The sequence below is a fragment of the Artibeus jamaicensis genome, unplaced genomic scaffold (assembly GCF_021234435.1).
Source record: "Artibeus jamaicensis isolate MK-2021 breed Jamaican fruit bat unplaced genomic scaffold, CSHL_Jam_final contig_1832, whole genome shotgun sequence".
Taxonomy (NCBI): domain Eukaryota; kingdom Metazoa; phylum Chordata; class Mammalia; order Chiroptera; family Phyllostomidae; genus Artibeus; species Artibeus jamaicensis.
In genome coordinates, this window is record NW_026521362.1 from 3,141,550 (window position 1) to 3,165,228 (window position 23,679).

Below are 23,679 nucleotides of genomic sequence, written 5' to 3' on the forward strand. Positions count from 1 at the left end.
CAGATATAAAAGTACAAATAACTACCCATAAAATACCAATGAAATATTAACAATAAAAATTGACATAATGCCTTGAAGAATAAAAGAATTCAAAGTGATTGGTTATAGCAAGGAAAAACAGTTGTCTATCTCCACTGTACCAACAATATTAACTATGGCTGGCACCTCTTATTTCAATGTGTAACACTTCAAGGTTTCACACATACTTGAATTATGTTTTTTATACTACTGAATATAAAATGATTAAAAATTTTCTACTCATAATATTTTATTCATTCAGTGACACCATGGTTTGTGCTGCCGAAAAAGCACTTATTAAATAATATAAGTTCAAAATTCATAGGTACAAATGTGCTTTACTTTCAGAAGTGCTGCACTCTTTTCAGATGAATTCATGTTAGCCCAAGCAAAAACTGGTATCCTTGAATTATTTTTTTTTAAAGTCCATGCTGCACATTTTGCTGGGAACATCAAAATCCGTGCTTATTATGCCATCCTGAAACCACAGTTCTATGACTTATAAAAGAAATTAGGCTCTACACTCAAAAGGCTGGTTATAAAATATTACAGCTTTAAAAATCAGCATACGAAGAAACATTTATATTTTACAGATATAAAGTCCAAGAGACAGAAATGAATATAAGCCTTTAATGTTAAAAAAAGATCTAAAGATGTTGCTAACAAAGACTTCCTTTAATTAGCTGATTTTCTGAAGCATTTTTAAAAGGCTAACAAATGGACAGTTAACCTTCAAAACAAGTTCAAGGATCTTTAAATGCATGCTATATACCCAGAATACAGGTCAAAATACTACAATATTGCCAAAGGAAAATATGCTGTTTCCCCATTACACATACATACGTTTGAAGGTATGTTTTGGGAGTCTTTCAATTTTATTATCAATTTGTTTTTGCTCAAAACAAGAGCTCAAGCTGTTTATTAAGAAAAGGAAGAACAACCGGAGGTTATATAAGAACAGCTGTCTCAAATCACCATGTAGATTGATACACATTTAGAACTCAACCTCCCCAGAGAAAGCAAATCAGTATGTGTTTATAGAGTAGCCAGCATTTCAAATATATGGTTAGTGTAACTACATTCAATGTTCTTAAGCTTTTTACCTGTGACCAACAAGAAAAGAATGTTAGTGGCCTGTTCTGTGAAGAGTGGTGTCTTCTCACCACATATCATTTCAAAGCATTTGCTAGAATAATTAGATTGGCTTAAGCTGAACCAGCACAATTACTGGTAAAATCTGCCTCATAATTTAAGAGCCTACAGGGCTTTAAAAATCTATGATGCTATAGTGTTTGCATTCTTAAAATGACAACCAAAAAATCAAACCAAACAAATGTTGAAAATGTACCTTTCAGTACTATTTCAAAGTATTTCTACTCTTCATTCTAATAGCCATTTAGGAGATATAATTAGACACTGCCAATGGCTAATGAGCACAGGCCAAAACAATTAGAACACATAATAAATATATTTTTAATTAGATAAATTAATTCACATGTACATTTTTATATATCCCAATTTTAACTTTAACAGGCATCTTGAGAAAAATTTAAATGTGTGAAAAAGTAAATTTATTTTAAGTTTATGGGCTCTTACATTATGCTACTCTATTAGAGAATATTATTATCTGCCTAAATCACGCCTGTTAGGCTTTATATTAGTTTTGGAAGATAAGATTATATTACTGTGTATGCCTATTATTATGGTGGAATCACAAACCACTAGGTACATGGGTAAGTCCATGGAAGGTCCTTTTGTGATGGCAAACTTAGAGGAATAATATTCCATATACTTGAAGAGTACCCCTCACCTTTCTTTTGTCAGTGGGTCCTTAACCAGAAGTTGGATCAGAGAGGTGGGACAAAGGCTTCTAATTTGCTGCAATTCTTGTGAAGAGATTCTGTGATACAGACCAGACATCAATGGAGAATTCAGTAGAAAGGAAGAAATAAAAGTGGCTCCCTTTGAAATTCATTCATTCATTCTTCTAATTATTCTGCCCATATATTTTTTCAAGGACTACAGAGAGAGGAAAGTTACTAAGCACTGGAAATACATGTTTCTGAACTACTTATTTTGAATATTGAGATGATAATAATAAAAGTGAATCAATATGATACAGAGTAATGTTTATTAGTTGGTTTCAGGGATGATTCAGCTCTATGTGTCTCTAACTGGGTATGCTTCCTCTCTGGAAAGTATATTATTCCCTATAGTTCTGAAACCATGGCCAATCCAAAGTGAGTATTTTGACCTTGACAGGGGGCTGAGGTGGCTGGACCATCTTCATGTTCCCTGGTCAGGAGGGATATAGGAGGTAATTAATCAATATTTCTCTTTCTCTCTCCACCCCCCAATCTCTCTCTTCTCCTTCCTCTCTCTCTTAAATCAGTGAATATATCCTCAGGTAAAGATTTTTTTTAAGTGAGTATTTTATAGAGCATATTGGAAGGAAGCGATGTTGTTGTCAGAGTTTGATTCATAAAGGGTCTGTACTTAAAATTGCACCTTTAATAACTGCACAAGAGAAGAATAAGCTTTAGTATAGAAATCCTGATGTAAAAAATAAGATTCTCTTCACAAAATGTCTTAGATAAATTAACAGATACATGGAGGTGCTTCTAGAAGGTAACATAATTTCCTAGCCAGAATATCAAGGTGGTTCAGGGGAATTAAACAGAGTTCAGTATAAACTTTTTTGGAGTTTTTCATAAATATGTGTGTGATGATTATAATAAAGCATGTAATTCTCAGTATGAATGTGCATGCATATATGGTTCCAATCTCATTTCATACCACCTTCCTTCTTTACAAACTTACTTGCTACCTAGGGAGATGGAAAATAGAAACCCAACAATTCTAGACAATAGCAAAGAAATGCAAGATTTTGATGTTGAGAGTCACGGAAACTACCAGTCGTGATGAAAATAGTTACCCACTCTAAATGGCTAGACACCATTCATATGATAGATACCTTCCACACAACAAACTTTATCTGTTTCGGGATGATTTGAAACCTACCCAGGACTAGAATTGTTTTAGGCATCCAACCCTAGTTTCCGGCTTCCTTCCCTTCCTGTCCCACTGAGAAGCAATTGAGTGTTTCATGATTTTGATTTTCTCTCTGCTCACACTGCAGCTTCAACGCTCTGCCATGCTGTGTCCGAGACATAAATGCCTCTTAGGAAATTCGTAGGTATTTTCAGCATATTCCCCAAAAAAGGTACCAAAGGTACCTTTCTGGATTTAAATGAGGCCATTTTATAAGAACAATAACTTTCCTAATGATATTTATTGTAACATCAAAATCGTACTTTCCAGAATATACAGCCCCTGTTGAGTAGCAAGGCGTGATTAGTTCCAGATAACAAGCATTGTTTTTTGCTCTTTAAACACTAAAGCTCATCATTTCATTAATTTCAGCCATGGTTCCACTGTTTATCTGCTGTTTTCACTCAATGGGAAGTTATACAAAAGAGTAACACATTACTTTTCACAAATAATACTCATTATGAGTGAATATAATATATATGTTACAATTATTTTGATTACATTTCTAAATGTAAGGAGTATAAAATCACACATACTACATTTCTTTATTCCACTGTTCTTTTCTTTCAAGAAAGGTTTCAAGAAAAGTTTCTATATTCGAACTTATATATTTCTATAAGTAATGATTTGAATTTAAAAAGTATCATCAAAAAAATTAAAAGGTTGTATAAATATCACTGCCTTGCTGCAAATTTTACATGCTCTTGCTTAACTCAACTGAACATCTGGCCCGGCTTTCCACTGTAAAGGGAAATCCAACTAAGCGCGAAATAGTGCACCTGGGAATGACTGCTTGACACAGAAGAGGCTTGGAATGTGTGACAAAAGTTCTTCTCTTAATCACACATTTACACGTGCCTTGCTCTCATTTTTTTCTTTTCTACAGAGTGATGCTGGACCTTAATAAGGAAGTTCACACTGCTCATTCCCTTCTTCCTCTATAAGAATTTTCCCAGCTTCCTATAAACTTTCAGGAATCAGAATATGCCGATAGAAACTAAACAGCCTTTTCTGAGCCATGTAACAGGTTATGATATAGAAAAGAAGGTGTGGGCATGGACTTCAGCTCTTTTTATGGGTTACATAATAATGACATTGAAGCCCTGGCTGGTGTAGCTCAGTGGATTGAGCTCGGGCCTGCGAACCAGGCAATCACAGTTCGATTTCCAGTCAGGGCACATGCCTGGGTTGCAGGCCAGTTCCCTGCAGGCCAGTTCCCAGCAGGGGATGTGCAAAGGGCAGCCATACATTGATGTTTCTCTCCCTCTCTCCTTCTCTTCCCCTCTAAAGGTAAATAAATAAAATTTAAAAAAAAATGACATTGATGAGGTCTGCACAGAAACTATCAAAATAGAACACTGGTGTTTATCAATGTAGTTGAATTCCTGTTATATTAATTTATGCTTTGGTCTCTGTCTACACTCTGAGATCTTGAAGGCAACCCTGTGTCTTCCTCTCATTTGTATCTTCTCATTGTGCTTCATCTTTTTCCTTAAAAATAAGTAATGTCTTAGAATCACTGTTAACAATATGATGGTTGAAGAAACTCTATAAAATTATAAAGAGTGAAATCACTTATAATCACATAACCCTGTAATGTGATTTTCTCAGAAGGCTTTCTTCTTTTCCTTTTAAATGACTTTTAAAATTCTTTTAAAATTTTAATACCTTACTAAAATTAATTTAAAATAAAATTTAGTAATAAACTTTAAAATTTAAAATATAAATATTTCATAAAGAAAATTTGGAAAATGTAAGTAAATAAAAGGAAAAGAATAAAAATACCTCATAATCCCACCACCCAGTGATAGCCCACATTTACTTCTACTTCCATATCCATTTTTCTCTGTAAAGAAAGCAGTATAATATTTTATTGTCCACATTATGCTTTTGCACATATCTATTGATGAGTAATTTACTCTTACATATTCTTTAAAATAAAAAGATTAATATTTGCATAATTTTCTATCTTGTTTCTGTAGATCATTTATTCTTTCCCTAGTCAGTTAGTGGAGAAAATAAGGCAGTGGAGAACATCTCTGCTGATCATTATTGACATTTCTTACCAACTCAGCCAATTTAATTTGTGAAACAAGAAAATAAAGTGTTCCTTTTCTTGAAAAAATTTTTTTTCTTAAAATGACCTGATATGTGTTAATTAAATTTGGATCTCTCTTTGTACTGCTTGCTCCATTTTTCTAGCATAATACTTACGGCAAGAAAGAAATGAAGAAAAATATAGTTAGGCATTAAGATCAGTGTAGTGTTTCTCATTTTAAGTGAAAATTAACTTCATTGTACAATTTTCTCAAACGTGACTTTCTGCAACAGTATGGTGATAACATTTTATTTAAAATACAGAATAGCACCAATAAAACACATAGTCAGCATGCTTAAAATTGTATTTTCCTCTGCAGAGAAAGAAACATGTCAGCATTGCTTACCTGGGGATATGATGTAAAAGAAATCTTTAAATTCATCCATCCAGACTTCTGCCAGTCTCCTGTTGTTCTTGTTAATGACATGACCAGTGCCGCCAGGAAAAGTGTATGGAGTGGCCTTCCGAAAAACATGACCCACGTGGGAGCAAGTCACAATCTCCAAAGAGCCTCCACATTGCCAAATCTGGGGGAAAGAACAATTGTTACAAAAGAGTCATTGTAGATAATGCAGTAATACTGTCTGAGAAGCAACTGAGGCTAAATGAGGCCAAATCTTTAGATCTTATGTGGGTCAAGCAAACATCGGATGAACACCATTTAGAACTAATATACCAGAGGGGAGAGGGAAGGGAACTTAAGGGGAAAAAGGGGGAGGGATTTTGAGGAACAAGTATGAAAGACACAGGGATGAGGACTGGGGGGGGGGAATGGGAGGAAGGGGGGAGACCGGGCGGGGGGCGGGTGGGATGGGAGAAATAGATTAAAAAAAAATGTACTTGAAAAGTAACTAAATAAAATTTAATATTAAAAAAAAAGAACTAATATACTTAGATTTGGCAAAGGATTCTAGTTTGGAAGAACTTTATATATTTAAATACTGTAACATTAGAATCATAGAAATAAGATGTAATTTTCTCATGTGCCTTCATTAGACTACCTAATTTTCAGTTTCCCATAGTTAACTTAATTGTTGTTTAATAGATATTTGGTGTCCAAAATTTGCTACAAATGAATGAATTTGTCCATGTTAGATGCATCTTCAGTAACTAAATTTGATCTGGAGAAAAATCAATCTATTACATAGCATCCATTTAAAATTTTAAATTGCCACTAATTGCCAGTTGTCTGCGTCTCCTGTATCATAAGGCCTTTCGATATGTTATTATTCTTATTAAAATGTGTTAAGACTGCTTTATATGTCCTTAACATCTACACATCCTTGAAAGACCATCTCCAAGATCATTCCTTTTTAGTAATGAGATTTAAAATTGTGTGAGCTTTGTACTTTGAACATGTCTTTATGAAGAATTGATTATACCATATTATAAGCAATTGTTTACTTCACTGTCACTTGGAAAATGTATGCAATATATTTCTTGTTATCCTAGATTTACTAAGATGTTGAGGCTATCTATTAAATAAAGTACCCATAAAACATTTATTTCTATAAAATCACATTGTATATATCCATAGGTACTAACAGAATGTGTGTATGTATGTTTTCTATAGACAAATATATTACATATTACTTAAATACATACATGTGATCTATATATACATATACTACCACGCTCATATGTTTATTTCATAATATGCTATATTATATAAGTGCTACAGTTTTATCCCAATAAACAAAGTCATCATGATTGCTATATGTAATTGGAAGAACTTGGTTTAATACTATAGCTAACATTGTTCCTATTCTAAGAAGAGTTGCTTATCTTTAGAGAAAAAATATTCTCCAGTTGGTTCCTCAAGAAACATTCATCTTAAAAGAGGGCTACTTTTGTGATTGTGTAGTGCTTCGAGACATTCATTTGTACCAGAAGATGAAAGATGCTAAGTAACAACTTGTATTCATTGACAATGTTTTGTGTATTACATATATCTTTTCTCATTTTCTGCCTAAATACTGTAATGCTAACAGAAAAGATGTTCCGATCAAACACTGAAATGGTGCAGTGATATAAAAGTAGACTGGAATTCATCATTCCCCTCAAAAGACAGAATAACTCATTCTTAAATAATCAATGTATTTAATTAATTGGTAACTTTCTCATCTTTCTAGCATAAAAACTATAAATCTTGTAATTACATATATCTTTACATTCTTCCTTACTTACTATTGGGAAAGAGAAAGTTGATCCTTCTATCAAAGACAAATTTATACTTGTCAGTCTAGATCATATCCCTTAAATCTGGCTTAAAGATTTCATTGGTTTGCTTCTCCCCTTAATCTTCTCCTGAAATATCAATATTTCCCTCATTCCTAAATTTCATCTATCTTCACAGAGTATCACCTAATATCTCCTCTTTCAAATAGGTTAAAAAAGAGATAAACATTAAAAAAATTACAAAATACAACAAAAACTCTATCCCTCAGTCCATATTTCCATTCGACATCTCTTTTTTTCTGAATCCTGTCCTATAAATTAACGTAAAATTTTTATTGATAAAGGTTGTTTCCCTTGCTCCATAATTCATCTATTTTTCTATTCATCATGAAATTCTTTATATTTCTGTAGCTTCCCCAAATCTGCCATGGTGAAAATCACCAAAATTTCTTGATGAATATATAGCAGACACATTCTTGGATGCTCTAGCTTTTTATCCTACTACTTCCCTGTTTACATATTTTAACTCTAAACATCTATTTAAATGCTGGCCTTCATTGTTCATAATTCATTTTCCAGGTGTTCTTATTTGTTCTTATGACTTGACATATCATCTCATTAATTACCACCTCCACAGTGACCTCTTAGCCCAGACCTCTTCTATGGAATCCAGACTTGTGAATTCAAATATCTACCTGATGTCTTCTCTTGCAGAGACATCCACAGAAAGATGTCTGAAGTGGAATGGTTGATGCATCCCCATCTCATCAGTCGGGTCTTATTTTCTTTCAGTCTTTAAAAAGACATCAATAAATAGTGCCACCCTTCATCCAGGTGGGCAGCACAAACAAGCACACAAACAAAGACACCAGGATCCTCCCAAAGCCCCAGAAGTCATCACTGATTTATTATTTTCTTTAATCACTTATACGCAATCCATCAACAATTCCTGGTAGTGCTCTCTGTAAAATAATTCTCAGTATATTGTCTCCAGTGCCCCCATTTTTGTCCCAATCATCAACATCTCTTGTCTGTCAATCGCAACAGACTCCTAATGGTCTTGCTGCTTTCACTGCTGCTCTCCCATGATTTGTTTTGTACTGAGAAATCAGAGTGGTCTTTAAAAATTTAATCGCTTCATTTTGCTTCCCTGCTTAAATCCTTCAGTGATTTCTCGTTGCACAGTGAATATAAACAAGAATCCTTTAACAGGGTTTCTAAGACCCTACATAATTCTCCCCCTCTGTCAATAAGCACTGGGGATATTGGCCCTCTGCCATTTCCTAGAATAACAAATCACACACCAAAGTGCCAACACTGCTCTCCCTGCACCAGGAATACAATTCTGTCCGCCTGTCACCTGACTGCCTCTTCCCCAAACTTCTCATCTCGGCTAAAACATCACCTCATCAGAGATTTTCCCTATTTGCCATATTTAAATTACCTCATCCTAGGTTTTTTGGTTTTTGTTTTTGTAATAGCAACCTCCATTTATTTCCTTCATAATCTGCAATTTATTTATTTGCTTGGCTATGCACTTCTCCTTCAACTAGAATGCAGCCTCTAAAAGGGCAATGGGATGTCTCGTCTTTTGTAGTCCCAGAGCCAAGCCTAGTGCGTGCTACCCAGCATGTCCCATAAGTGTTGAGATTCATATGAAAAAGGCATCCCTGGCAGAATATAGGATTTAAACTGACATATTTTAGAGAGATTTGAAGTTGAAATTTTCATAGAAATATTTTGAGTATCAAACCAGGCAGTGTAGTTTAATAAAATGATACGCAACTGCTATTTGCCATACCTTGGGAATAGAGGAAGTACTTTGGAGGTCACAACACAAGCAAACATTAGACACTATTGATAGTTTATGACAAACAATGTTGCTAAAAATATAATTTTATTACTATTTTCAAAATCCTCACCCCAAAATATATTTATTGATTTTAGAGAAAGAGGAAAGAAGAGGGGATGGAGAGAGAGAGCCTCCAGTGTGAGAGAGAAACATCCATAGATAGGTTGCCTCCTGTGTGTGGTCCAGTCTAGAAGCAAACCTGCAACCCATGTATGTGCCCTGACGGAGGATCGGACCAGCAAACTTTTGGCGTGTATGATGCTGTTCTAATCAACTGAACAGCCAGGCCGGGTCCAATTTTAATTTTTAATATTTTATAAAAGTAGCCACTTAGCCAAACTCACACTATCTGTTAAAAAAATATGATTTAGTGAAGTACTGTGGTATTTCTACTGTGACCAGGTCATTTATCAAGGTGCCCCCAGTTCAGAAGTAGTAGCATAGGACATGTTGTACTTGAGAAGAATTTTAAGATTTTCTCTTTCTTTTAAGGAATGCAGGGTTAGTATTGAAATTCTCCCTCCTCTTCTATGGATTAGGTATAAATGAAGAATTTCTTTCTTCTTTCACCCCAGTCATATAGCAGAGCTAGGTGAATGAAAGAGAGACTGGCAGCTCGCTCCCTGGTGTATATTTTTGAGCAGTGAAATCAGCATTTCTACAAGGGTGCTGCCATTGAACACAGCGCAAGTGGTGAGTGAGTATGTGGGAAAGAACATGACCAGAGTACAATGGGGGCCCCTCTGATACTGAAGGTGGGTTGGGGTTCCCTGCACAGCTCATTCCCACACAACTAAAAGGTCCAGGGATGTAGTGACTCTGCGGGGAGTGGTCTTCGGTGGTAAGTGGGCCAGGCTTTAGTGGTTCCCAAACTCTACAGAACCTGGGATATAGAAGAGAAGAAATGAGCTTTGGGATTATTAACATGGCAAATTACAAGCAGATGTAACTGTTGACATAGGGGACCTTACAAGGTCAGAGAGAGGCAAAAATTTCCATCTTCAAAAGACATTTGAATGACAGAGGGTATAGGGGGTGAAGCTGAGAACACTTTTGAGTAAACAACAAAACTTTATATAGAAGACTGTCACATAAACAGAGGCCACAAATAGCAAGTGAAACCATGCTGAGACAATAATAGGCAGCCATCATGAAACATGGTATGTTAAGACCCGCCATTCTCTATCCCTTCTGTTTGATCCTACACCCTGGGGGCCTGGCAACGCAGAAAACCCTTCCAGTACTTCTGTCTGAGTGGGCCTAGGGAATGCAAGCCATATAGTGCTTATGAAATCAAATCTTGAAACTGAACATTACTGGTTTTTTAATAACTGAAAGTGACCAGAAAGCTATAAAATCTGTTCCAAATGACATAAGGATTTTAAAGAACGCTCTTCAAACCATGAAAAATGATTAGAAAAAAATAAAACCATTAAAGTTTTTATACCACTAATTTTCCACTACTCGGTAAGCCCCATTGCATATAAATTAGTGATTGACAGGTGTCCTCAGGTTTCCCAAATTGTCTTTTTGCAAATACGGATTAGCACTGTGGCTGTGTGAGGGCCCCTTATTTCCATTCTGCCCCTCTTGGTCCTTACCCTGCTTTGTAGGCTTATGGATTCTATGCCTTAAACACATACACAATCAAGAAAATGATATCTAGCTTAAAATCTTTTAATAGTAGGGTTCCAGTGGTTTCACTCATTTTCTTCCTAATAGGCAAGGGTGAGGATAAGTAAAAGTGCTGATTTTGGATTATGCTCTTAACTGCAATGAGATTTTGTGTGCCTATGTATCGGCATAATGCAATAATGGTTGCTGATTTACAAGGCAAGAAAAGCCTGTCACTGACTTCGGCTCTCACAGATGGAGGCAGTTCTTACACACTTTTACAAGAGATAACAGAGGTGGAGGTAACTGTTGCATCACTCAGTGAACACTGGCCTGTGTTTTGCTCATGAGCCGCAGTCTACTGACTGCTGAAAAAAAGTGAGTGCTTCTCCCATTGCCACCTGTGCTCACAAATGTCATAGACATTCATGTGCTATTTCCCAGGTCAAGTCTCTATGCCAGATTTGCATGAAAATTAAAAAGATCAAGGTAGGAATACAAAACATTATGCATTATCTAGAGCAATATTGTCATGATAATGCTCAGTTAATATAAAAACAAAATATTTAATTGATCAAACATTGACCAGGTAGTCACCATGTATTTAGTAGATAAAGAAACAGTAGTAGTTTCTGGGAACTAGCAGTTCCCAGAAAACAATATAGTTAAATATTAAAGTGAAAAGAATTCAAAATGAGTTGAGTCCCTATGACTAGCATGATCATTTCCCTTAGTATACTTTCAAAAAATGTTTTGGAAGGATGGAAGAAATGAAGGAAAGAAAAAAAGAAGAAAGAAAGAGTATGACATAGTCATTAAGAACTTGAGCTTGGAGATAAGCAAATAGAAATTTTCCAGTGACCCTGTCACTTGCTATCTATGTGTACTTGTGAAAATTATTTAAGTCTTCAAGGTTTTAATTTTCCCATTGGAAAATGAGAAAATATTAACCAGACCCTGAGATCACAGTGAGACTGTGTGGATGAAGTACTGTGTGACACTTCATGTGGGAAGAACAAAATTATCTCTATATTACCCAACTTTCTCTTGTTGTTTTTCAGGGAAACAGACATCTGCTGATTATCAGCTTATTCTTGCTTATTAGAAATATTTTATTTAAATTCTGGTGAACTTTACCTTTTTGGGAATTACAATGTCTAGGAGGTTGGGTAATGTATGGAATTTTATAAAATAGCCAATAAGTCTCCAGTTAGAAATTATTTCGTTTTCTGAAATTATTTTACAGTGTCTGAACAAACAATATGCACTGAATAAAACACAATGCCTCTCCCATACAAACACGCAATGTCCAAACTAGCACATGAACAAATGATGTCCAAATTACTCTGTATCATCAAGCACAACTGATTGCTATTTTCTAGCTTTCTAACAATTAATATTTGTATACCACAACTCTCTCAAGAAAATTCCATCATGTATAAAATGCAAATAGTCCTTTTATTCACAGAGGATTGAAGCTAGTTAGTTGCTTGTTTTTGTTCCCAGATATTTTTATGAGAGGCTTTTGATAATGGAGAAAGTTATTAATCAAAATATAAAATCCCCATTGCTCATTTGATTATCTTCTTGATTTTCTTCTCCCAGCTAGAACACAATTAACTAACATACATTATTCTTTTCATGTTTCTTGGCACCTGCACCAGAGTGACATTTTAATTAAGGTTTGTAAACTTCATACACTTCAACTTTGCAATCTTAGTTCTAGTGTTACAATCGTTTCTTATTTTACAGCCGTTGAGTCAAATTTATGCAGCTGCTTGCCTTCATACCACTCCTTATCCCCTCCCCCCCACACACGAAGTCTTTGTTTATTTTGGCCGTAAACAAAAACAATAATATACCAGGGAAGCACATACACAAAGATTGTGAGTGTGTAAGCTCTAGTTCCTGAGATCATATCCTGACTCTGCCACTTATTATCAGGATTAACTTGGCTACCTCATATTTCTGTGCTTCATGTTTCAGAAATAATGTGAGGCCAGGAGCATCTACTTCACAGGTTGTTGTGAGTATGGAGGCAACCTGACACACATAAAGATACTTAACCTTTGTGAGAAAAATGGGCTGCAATGGAGCAAATAGGAGAGACTTATTAAGAGGCTATTGCAACAATCTAGGAAAAAGATGATAATAACTAGACCAGAGTGAGGACAATGAAAATAGAGAGTAGAGAGGAATGTAAAAACTTGACATAATCTGGGGAATTAAAACTAAGAATTAATGTATGTGATTTCCCCTTCTATTATGTTCTCCCTATTAGGCCAAACTCACATACATTTCTTGAGGTAAATGGTTCTTATCTATGCTAGTAGCTTTCATCGATCACAGTTTTTACTGACTTACAGCCTTGATACTTACTTTTATACCTCCTTGCTGAATTTAGCTCAGTTCTTTATAGTTTGTCATGTTGTGAAATGTTCACATGTGTGTACTTAGGTATATATACTGCACATCTCTATTTTAGTCTTACCTCCTTAACCACATTATTATCTTTTCCAGAAGGAGCATCACGTTTCACTTTATGAAACTGACATTCATCATTCTGTGAAATTTAAATTCACTTTTTGAAATTGGTGTAATTCACACAGAGAAAAATATCAGAACTTATATGTACCATTAAGTCAGTGTTTTCAAATTTTAAAAAATATTTAGTTCACATTGGTGCTTAATACATAAGGAGTGACTGATAGAGCTATTCATATTAACAGAGCAAAATCTGAAAAATCACACAACTTACACAAAACCTGTCTCATAAAATGAAATTAGGTCCTGGCTGGGTGGCTCAGTTGGTTGAAGTGTCAACTATATATATAAGCCAAAAGATTGCAGGTTCTATCCCTGGTCAGGGCAAATACTTAGTTTGTGGGTTTTATCCCTGTTTGGGGTGTATATGGGAGGCAACTGATTGATGTTTCTCTCTCTTCTTTCCTCTCTCTAAAACATTAATAAATGTATCTTCAGGTGAGGATTAAAAATGAAATTAGGAACAACGATTATTACTTTCTTAGTTCTGACAAAGGAAAACTAAAATAAGATACCAATGAGTTGACGAGTTGATTTTCAAAGTAATTCTTTCTGTATTCATTGTTTGTTTCAAATAATCATTGTCAACAATTCAATTCTCCACTTTGTTAATACATACTCAAGTAGACTGATGACAAATCCTTTAATTCTTACAATTGAAACAAAGACTAAAAGAATCTTTATCGAGCTCCTGAAGGCAATATGATCCTTAATGGGTTGACACAAACACAAAAGGCATGAAAGTCTTAATTCAAAAGGGGCAGGCATAAGGGTTTCTGTAGGCATTATCTATTCATTCTTGCTAGTTATTGCTTATAATTGTTTTGATCAGGGAGGATCTCTTTTAATTTGTTTGACTCTTGGCCTGGTTTTCAGTTCAGAGTACCACTGGGGAGATTTATGTGATAGTGAAGAGGTCTCTGGTGCTGCAGTCATATTCTGATATCATAACGTCTCAAGATGAAGCCTCATACATCAAGCTGCTGTGACCTTCAAGTGCTCACCAGAGACGTGAGGGATCATGGATTCAACATGCCTGAAACCCATCCAGGTCTGACTAATTTGGTGCTTTTAAAAAAACAGAATTATTATTTGTATAAAAAGAGAAGAAAGCACCAGATTTGAAATGGGAAAGCTGGGTTCTGGATATGAAATAAACACAAACTGATTGTTGAATTTGGAACAAGTCAATCTTGAGAGTCCTAAAATTTGTACGTAAAAGTAAAGGTAGTACAGTTGATAGTGGCTAAATTCTCTTCCGGATTTCTAACATTCAGATTAATTTTTTATAGAGAGTAAATGACTAATTTTAGAGATCATATCTTTATATAGGAATTATGCAACTCTCCAAAAATGTTTTTAATTGTTCAATCACAGTTGACATTTAATGTTATTTTACATAAGGTTAGTGTGTACAGCATAGTGATTAGACATTTATATACTTTATGAAGTGATCCCCCAATAATTCTAGTGCACACCTGACACCGTACATAGTTACTACAATATTATTGACTATATTCCCTATGCTGTAGTTTACATCCCCATGACATTTTTTAAGTAATTTGTACTTAATTGCTTCATCTATTTCACCTACTCCCCCAACCCCTTCCCTTCTGGCAACCATTAGTTTATTCTCTGTATCTGTAAGTCTATTTCTGTTGTGTTTGTTGCTTTTGTTCTTTAGATTCTGCTATAAGTAAAATCACATGGTCATTGTCTTTCTCTGTCTGACTTATTTCACTGAGTATTGTTCCCTCGACATCTGTCTGTGTGTCACAAATGGTAAGATTCCATTCTTTCTTATCGCTGAGTAATAGTCCATTGCATGTATGTCTCACATTCTCTAAACAAAAAAAGCAATTAAAAAATGAATATCTTAAATCAAAGACTCCAAAATATATAAAGAACTCATACAATTCCATGCTAGGAAGACAAACAATTCAATTTAAAAATGGGTAAAAGACTTGAATAGACACTTCTCTGGGGAGGACATATAGAAGGCCCATAGAAATATGAAAAAATGCTCAGCATCACTAGCCATCAGAGAGATGCAAATTCAAAGGACAATGAGATATTGTCTCACACCTGTCAGAATGGATGAAATTAATAAACAAACAGTAAGTGCTGGTGAGGATGTAGAGAAAAGGGAACCCTAGTGCACTATTGGTGCAGCCACTGTGAAAAACAGTGTGGAATTTCCTCAAAAACTAAAAAATGAAACTGCCTTTTGACTCAGTGATTCCACTGTTGGGAACTTACCCTAAGAAACCTGAAACACAAATTTAAAAGAAGCTATGTGCCCCAATGTTTATAGCAGCACAATTTACAACAGCCAAGTATTAGAAACAGCCTAAGTGCCCACCAGTAGATGAATGGATTAAAAAACTGTAATATATTTACACAATGGAATACTATGCAGAAGAAAGAAAGAAGAAGGAATTCCTACCCTTTGTGACAGCATGGATGGAACTGGAGAATATTATCATAAGTGAAATAAGGCAGTCGAGAGACAAATAACATATGATCTCATTTATGAGAGGAATCTAATGAACAAAATAAACTAATGAGCAAAAACAGAACCAGAGAAATGAAAACAGGGAACAGACTGACAGCTGCCAGAGGAAAGTGGGCAGTTGGGGGAATAGTGAAAAGAAAGGGAAGGGACTTGTCAAAGAACATGTATGAATGACCCGTGGACATGGACAACAGTGTGGGGACCTACTATGGGAACAGGGAGTGAGTTGCATGGTGGAAGGCAAAGGGGGGGGGGAATTGGGACAACTGTAAAGGAATAAATAAGAATTAAAAAATGTAAAAAAAATATTTAAAAAATGGGCAAAGGACCTACATAGACACTGCTCCAAAGAGAACATACAAATTGATAATAGACATATGGAAGATACTCGGTGTCACTCTAATCATTGAAGAAATCAAATTTAAACCATAATGAGATAGCATGACATAGCTGTCCAAATGTCTGTCAATAATAAATTAACAAACAAGTGTTGGCGAGGATGGGGAGAAAAGAGAACCCTCGTGCACTCCTGGTGGAATTGCAAACTGGTGCAGCCACTGTGTAAAGCAGTATGGAGGTTCTTTAAAAAATTAAAAATAGAACTACCTTATGAACAACCAACCTACTTTAAAAAAGATATATGCATCCAAAATTTCAATCAACATTTTCCTACTTGGGGAAGCTGATTATACATTAGTTATATTAGAAGAACATGGTACAAATATCATTCTCTGAACAAGAGAAATTATGAGAGATAACGCTGTGAAATTTATTATAAGGCAATCATTGTGTGTTTTTTTTCCTTCAGATTTGGTAGTAACCCTATTTTAGAAAGGTCACAAATGTTACAAAAAATTGCAAAGAACTTCAGTCCATAGGACAGTTTTTCAAGAAATAGAAATAGGGTAGTTTGAATATTTTATTTTCACATTGGTATTAAATGTAGGCAACGCTGACTTGAATCTTTTTCAATTCACATATCCCATTAATTTGCTTCTAAAATGTCTAGTTATGAAATATTTTTTCTTACAAAGTATTTTCTATCTTAACTTAGAAACAAATCTGAAAGCTCCAAATTCAAAATGAACCCTTTTATACATATTCATTTCCTAAAAGACTTAAAACATTAATCCTGAAATAATTTTCTTTAAGGGAAGTCTCCCAACTTAATCTACTTTCTCCTTTGCCAAAGAATTGACAAGTGACACTGGCAGTTGTGGTGGGGGGCTGAGGGGAGTATGAGGAAGAGAGAAAAGGAAAAAACAGAGCAGAAACAAGGAAAGGTGTGCTTATAGTGGGTATGGCTTGAACTGGAGGAACTGTTTGGGAGCGGACCTGAGACAGCATGTGTATGAACCAGCGTGCATCACAGGTATAGTGAGCTGTTGTGGTCACAGATGCAGTCTTTTTAACCTTGTCTCGAACTCCTGTCAAACACAAACACCCATTCCCAGCTCTTTAAATGCACAGTAGTGATACCTTCTACATATATGGGTGTGTGTGTATATACACATATATACACATATATACACACACACACATGTGTGTGTATATAGATACACACATATATACATATACACACATATGCAACATGCATATTCTACTGCCACGTCTTGCCTCTCAATACCTTTCTGTACTTTGGGGTTTTCAGACCTTCAGAACTACCATGTGTTACACGCACTTCATTTCCTAGCATCTGGACAATGGTTACCTGTCATCATTCCACGTTTTATTAGGACTACTTATATTGTAGGAATTCCCAATTCCACTTTAGATAAGAAAGCAACACTCATTCCTACTTGCATTATGGCAAATCTTCCATCTTCTGCTCAAATGATGTGTACGAATATAATAGACAAAAAATAAAGAAGCTCTCTACCAGATATTGAAAATCCTTAGGATATTAACCAAAGCAAAGGTAGAATTTCTGAAATGTGTGCTTTCCTCATTGCATAGTTATTCCTACAAATAAGCCTCAACTGTGAGTTGCATATAGACTAAATTTTTGAAAATTGGAATGAAAGGATCTATGACTTATAAAACAATTTCTGATTCATATACTTCGCATTTTACATTTGTTTCCTGCCATATCTGATGATCAGACTGTCTGCCAGACATCAGTAATACCTGCTGCTCTGGCCACAGACCACATTGACAGATGTGTGATGTCACCCTAGCATTCATGCCAGAACAGTCCTGACTGAATAGCGGTAGACCACCTGGGTACCCAGCTGCAGTGTGCGACAACATCTCCATTCTTTTGTGGATGCCAGAGATACTGAACAAGAACTTGGATCAGGGAGGGGAAGAAAACCTGGTGCCTCAGAAAGTTATCTTTCAGTTACTCAACTTGTCTATTTGTAAATTCTCCCCTCAACTGACTGCTGTCCTAGCATTTTGCTTGAAATAAAATATCCTGTGTAACTTGTACAGTGGTCAAATGCCTTTCAAAGGTAAGACTTCATGATAAATTTGAGGAAGAGGTATGAAGTCTCCCCTCTCCAGCATTGTCCTTTAGGCCTTGGCTGGGGTCTGTTCAACAAATATATATTGGCCATTGACTTTGTGTTAAGCACCATGCTCGGCTCCAGGGCATAGAAAGGATGATAAAACTTGGCCCTCTGTGTGTAAGCAGCTCACAGGCCAGGCCAGTTGTGAGGATCACACCTGAACATATTAAAGTCCAATCATGAGTTTGCATTGGACAGTTAAAGAGTAGCCTCGTGCCTACAAGAAGGGGACTGTTTTAAGAGGTACTCACCCTAATCACAATCCTTTCATAGACAGAGTTTTCCATTTTTCAATCAGCTAGAGACATTTTGTTTCTTGTCAAGGACCTGAGATATATTTTTATAGGAAGCTATTTGTTCTGCTTCAGGTAAATATTTTCCCGAGGGAGCACATATAACTCTAATGCCATCAATAGAAAAACTATGATTCCTTTCCAAAAGTCATCTCACAGGCATCTTTTGTGTGTGTGTGTTGTTGAATACTTAGTGAGATAAAGGTGAAACACAGAAAATATTCATATTAGTGTCACATCCAGTGCTCATTATAAACACAAAACTCACTTTGAGGTAAGGTAAATCTATACTTTGACAATTTTTAAAAATAAATTGGTTCTCTGCAACAGAAAGAAAGGAGCTCCTACCCTTTGCAACAGCATGGATGGAACTGGAAAGCATTATGCTGAGTGAAATAAGGCAGGTGGTGAAAGCCAAATACCATATGATCTCACCTTTAACAGGAAGCTAAACAACAAAACAAACAAGCAAGCAAAATATAACCAAAGACACTGAAATAGAGAACAGGCAGACAGTGACCAGAAGGGAGAGGGGAGGGAATTCCAGGGGAAAAGGGGACGGATTCACAGGAACAACTATAAAGGACACATGGACAAAAACTAAGGGGGGTGGAAATGGGAGAGAGGTGGGGAGCACTGGGGGGTGGGCTTGGATGGGAGTAAAAGACAGAAGACTGTACTTAAACAACAATTAAATAAATTCTAAAAATTACTTAAAAATAAAATAAAATAATAAATTGGTAGTAACCAATGAAGGTTACATTACACTTTAGAAGAAGAGTAAAGAAATAACCATGGAAAAGCAACATTTAGCATCTTTATTCCTTATCAGTTTCAAATGAGGAGAGTGCAGTGCAAAATTTATTTTTCCAGATATGGTGCTTAAAGTGTAGTGAAGATAATTTCCTCATCTGATTCATCAGAATTGCACAATGTCATTCTTGTGACATTGAAAGGTTGTTTAATAGAGAACATCAGTGCTCCTTCCAATGCTTGCTGGAGAAGCTATGTTGAATCCCAGTCCTTCTCCTTTTATCAAGCCCCAATATCAATCCCATCTTCTCTGCAGCTAAAATTTTGCTTTCCACTTTTCTTGATTTCAAGAACACCTGACCTGATGTGTTATTCATTCCCTACTTGAAATATCTCAAATGCTTGAGTTTCTTCTTTTCATTTTAGGAAAGAGAGTCAACCCTCCTCTCCCAAGTTAAACCCTGACCTTGGGATCTTAAACTCACAATAGAAGACTAGTAGACTAGAAACAGAGGAAGTGGGTTTGATGTTGAGACCTGCCAATTTCTAGCCATACCACTTAGTTTCTTTGAGACTAAAACCATTACTTATAGAATAAGACAATAACAATCCAGTCACAGTGTGCTGCAAAGACATAATGAAATAATAAGCCTAAAACTGGACTGTGAGTTAAAAAGTGTTACACAGTTGTACTTTATTATCTCCATAACAATCTTCTAATACCTGCAGGTATTTACCTCATCGATTTTCTCTTGCTTCTTTTTCAATATCACCTAGGTTTTTTAATCCTTCCTATCAGCTTCTATTTTATTGTGCTCCCTATAATAAAATAAAAGAATAACAAATATAATTACTCTAGTTATATTTACCCTGTAAGTTACTATGGGTCTTCTTTCTTATTTGGTGGGGGACTTCTTTAGAAATTTTCCTTTTCTATAAAAATCTTCACAATCTAATTTTCTTAACATCTTACATTCTAATATCTTCATTCTATCATCTGAAAGTGCTCACAAAGCTTTTTAGGAGCTTTCATTATCCTTACCTCCTCACTTCTCGGCAGCATTTGACACTGTAGACAATCACTGTAACTTTCTAAGTTTTTGTTATATATATTTGTTCTTCCCTGACAGCTTTGACTTAGCATTCACTTTCTCTTTTTTCTCCCACCCCTAAAGGTAGGTGCTATCTAAGGACATGTCTTGCTATTCTGCTCTTCCTATTTTCTTTTTTGGCAAACTCATCTATTTGCATATGATTATATAATTATACATTCCAAAAAGCTAACTATCAAAATTTTCACCTTCCTTATACTTTTCCTTGACTCTGCAACACATTTCCAGCTTCCTCAGGTACATCTTTATCTTTCCATGACCTTAAAGATTCACGTTTCCATTCTGTTCCCCAAATATTGAAAGAAAGTTTTTAGTTCCTGAGGTCTTCTTTTAGAGGGCTAGAAAAATAATCAGGAAGCACAAGTTTTTCATAGGTCTAACTAATATTCAAATATATCATCACAGGATTAGTAGGAAACATTTTTTTCCTTGAGCTGCTTATTTATATATTTTTAATTTAGGAATTCCAGAAGTTATGATTGCTCAAGCCCAACTACCTTTGATTGACCTTTTAAAAATACAGAATATAAAGTTGCTCAACCAATAAAAATACAAAATTTAAAAATACAAATAAAATTTTGATTAATCCATTAAAATTTTAAAAATTACAAGACTGACCTTGCACAATGCAGAACTATGAAATAATGAAATGGGAAGAAAAATATAGTCAATTCTTTGACAATGGAGCAGTCATGCAGGAACTTATTCTACTACTCAGGCACATTATGGTGGCAATAGATGAAGGCTAATAATTCTACACCAAATTTTTTAATTTGAATTTTAGCATATTTAGAGTGTAAACCAGTGGCTATTTTTAATAAATAAATATTTTAATAATTTGTAATTCATCGAGTTTGAATATTTGCATGTGGCCCTGGCTAGTGTAGCTCAGTGGATTGAGAATGGGCCTGCGAACCAAACAACAGCGGTTTGATTCCCAGTCAGGGCACATGCCTGGGTTTCAGGCCAGTTCCCAGCAGGGGACGCACCAGAGGCAACCATACATTGATGTTTCTCTCCCTCTCTCCTTCCCTTCCCCTCTAAAGATAAGTAAATAAAATCTTTAAATATATATATATATATATATATATATATATATATATATATATATAAAACTCTGTAACATTCTTTAAAAATATTTGCATGTGTAGTGAAAACAGTTAAGTTGGATTTATTTTTTAGGATAATTTAAGAAATCTGTTGAAAAACCTACAACTACCTTTTCAGTGATATTTAAAACTCAGTGTTATTGGTGCTGAATGCTCAATTCTGAACAAATGGATCAAAATTTTTCCTTAACATTATCTCATACCCTCAAAAGGATTACCCTTAGTTTCTCGAATCCATTATTGCTAAAATCATTCAGCCTTATTTAAATAAATCCCATAATTGGTTTCCTTTTTTAACTACATTTCTGGTTGACGACAACAACAATGAAATGATTGGGAGTCATGTATTTAAGACAGACATCACCAAGCGTGACAGTATAATCATAGCTTAAGATGTTGCACATTTATTTCAGTAGTTACCATAGAGATTTAAATTCTCGTCCTTAACAAAAAGTATATGAATTTGATTTTGAATGCATTAATTTTATCTAGCAAAGTACACAAAATTTCCTAAGTGAATGCACATATATAGAAACAACATTTTTGTAATTCTGTCCTAGACATCTTTAAGGCATTAAATATAGGTATGTAAAAATAGTAGGTTCAATTTCTTGAGTTTTTAATGGAACTTCATTAACTCTGTCATTTGAATCCTACTTCAGGAAAACAAATATTTAATGGCTCAGTAATATTTTATTCACATAACTTTCAAGAGAGAAAATAAAATGGGGAGGAGGGAAATTTATACTCTAGCCTGAACTTAGGTAAGACTCAAGCACAAAGGAGAACCACGGGTGTATAGAATGTAAGTCAGGGCTCACTTATTTCTAGTCCCTGTTCTTCTGCTGGTTATAAAGCCCTTGAATGTTTAATTTATAAATTCTTCCCTGACTATCCTGGATCACAGAAATCTTTTCCTCCTTTGAATATAATATACTTTATATCTGCACCTTCAAGTGATACCTAGACCATATTTTAGTCTCTGGACTGACACATGCCATTCACAGTGTCTAGTGCAGGTCCAGATATGTAAATATTTATATTGACCGATGGCTAAAATGAGGGGAGACTAATTCTTGGCTGCTGAACAAAGGTAATCTAAAGTATAATGCAAACATTCCAGAATGCAATAAAGATAAAAGACACATGTATGGGGGAAAATGTCAAGGTCTATTATGATAATATGTGTAAAAGGATTCTATGAAGTGATATTCAAATGAAAAGCCTCATAAACTCCTAGAGAGCATGTACTGGCCTGTTTTGTTCATTTCTACATCTCTAGTTCCTACCACAGTGCTTGGTATAGAGTAGGTGCATATTAACTATTCACTGAATAAGTCAATCAACCAAATATTATCCTACAGAATGATTTATATTTTAGCCCTTGAATAAGAATGACTTTCCTCTCCAATAGCTTTAGGATATTTGTGATCCTACAGATTTGGAATGAGAGAATTCAGCTCACCATTTCTTAGTCGTCCAAGACTTTTTGCATTTATCTTGCATGATGCTCTATCTTGAATGTTTTCCCTACAAAAACCAGGGCAGCTGGATTCTCTCATCAGTTCGAACTCAGCTAAAACACTTTGTGATATTCCCTGACCACTTTGAGTCAGTGTAGTGCTCCACTTTTCATTTTATTTCCCATAAAGCACTTGTCTGTGTCTGAAATTAATATACTAATTCTCCTATTCTCCTGGTTACTCATTTATTTTCTATCATCTCCCAATAACATAAGATTATGAGACCAGGGACTGTCATGTCTTTTGACTATTTTCTACCTCCTTATACCCAATTACTAACAAATATTTTTAAATAAATTAATTAGTAAATTATATGAATTAATGTTTTTGAAATATTTTATTGGAATTTAATGACAACTTTATCTCATTTATCAAACACAGTATATATAAATGATTCTTAAAATTTCAAAACTAGAAATATTTTTGGAAGTTAATTAACTTTCTATTTTCATAAAGAAAAGAATGGAAACTTCTTAAATTTTTATGGTTTTATGTCTAACATTTAAGTC

At 35.0% G+C, this 23,679-nt stretch overlaps 1 protein-coding gene across 3 annotated transcripts in view; it reads right to left on the reverse strand.

Annotated features, from left to right (window-relative positions):
- The window catches only part of GALNT13 (polypeptide N-acetylgalactosaminyltransferase 13), a 514,121-nt gene that overhangs the window by 140,065 nt on the left and 350,377 nt on the right, over window positions 1–23,679 (reverse strand). For all 3 annotated transcript variants that reach the window (XM_037143386.2, XM_037143385.2, XM_053671600.1), the window contains exon 9: window positions 5,514–5,694. In XM_037143386.2, coding sequence (XP_036999281.2) covers window positions 5,514–5,694 — 181 coding nt within the window. The remainder of the gene's footprint in view (window positions 1–5,513; window positions 5,695–23,679) is intronic.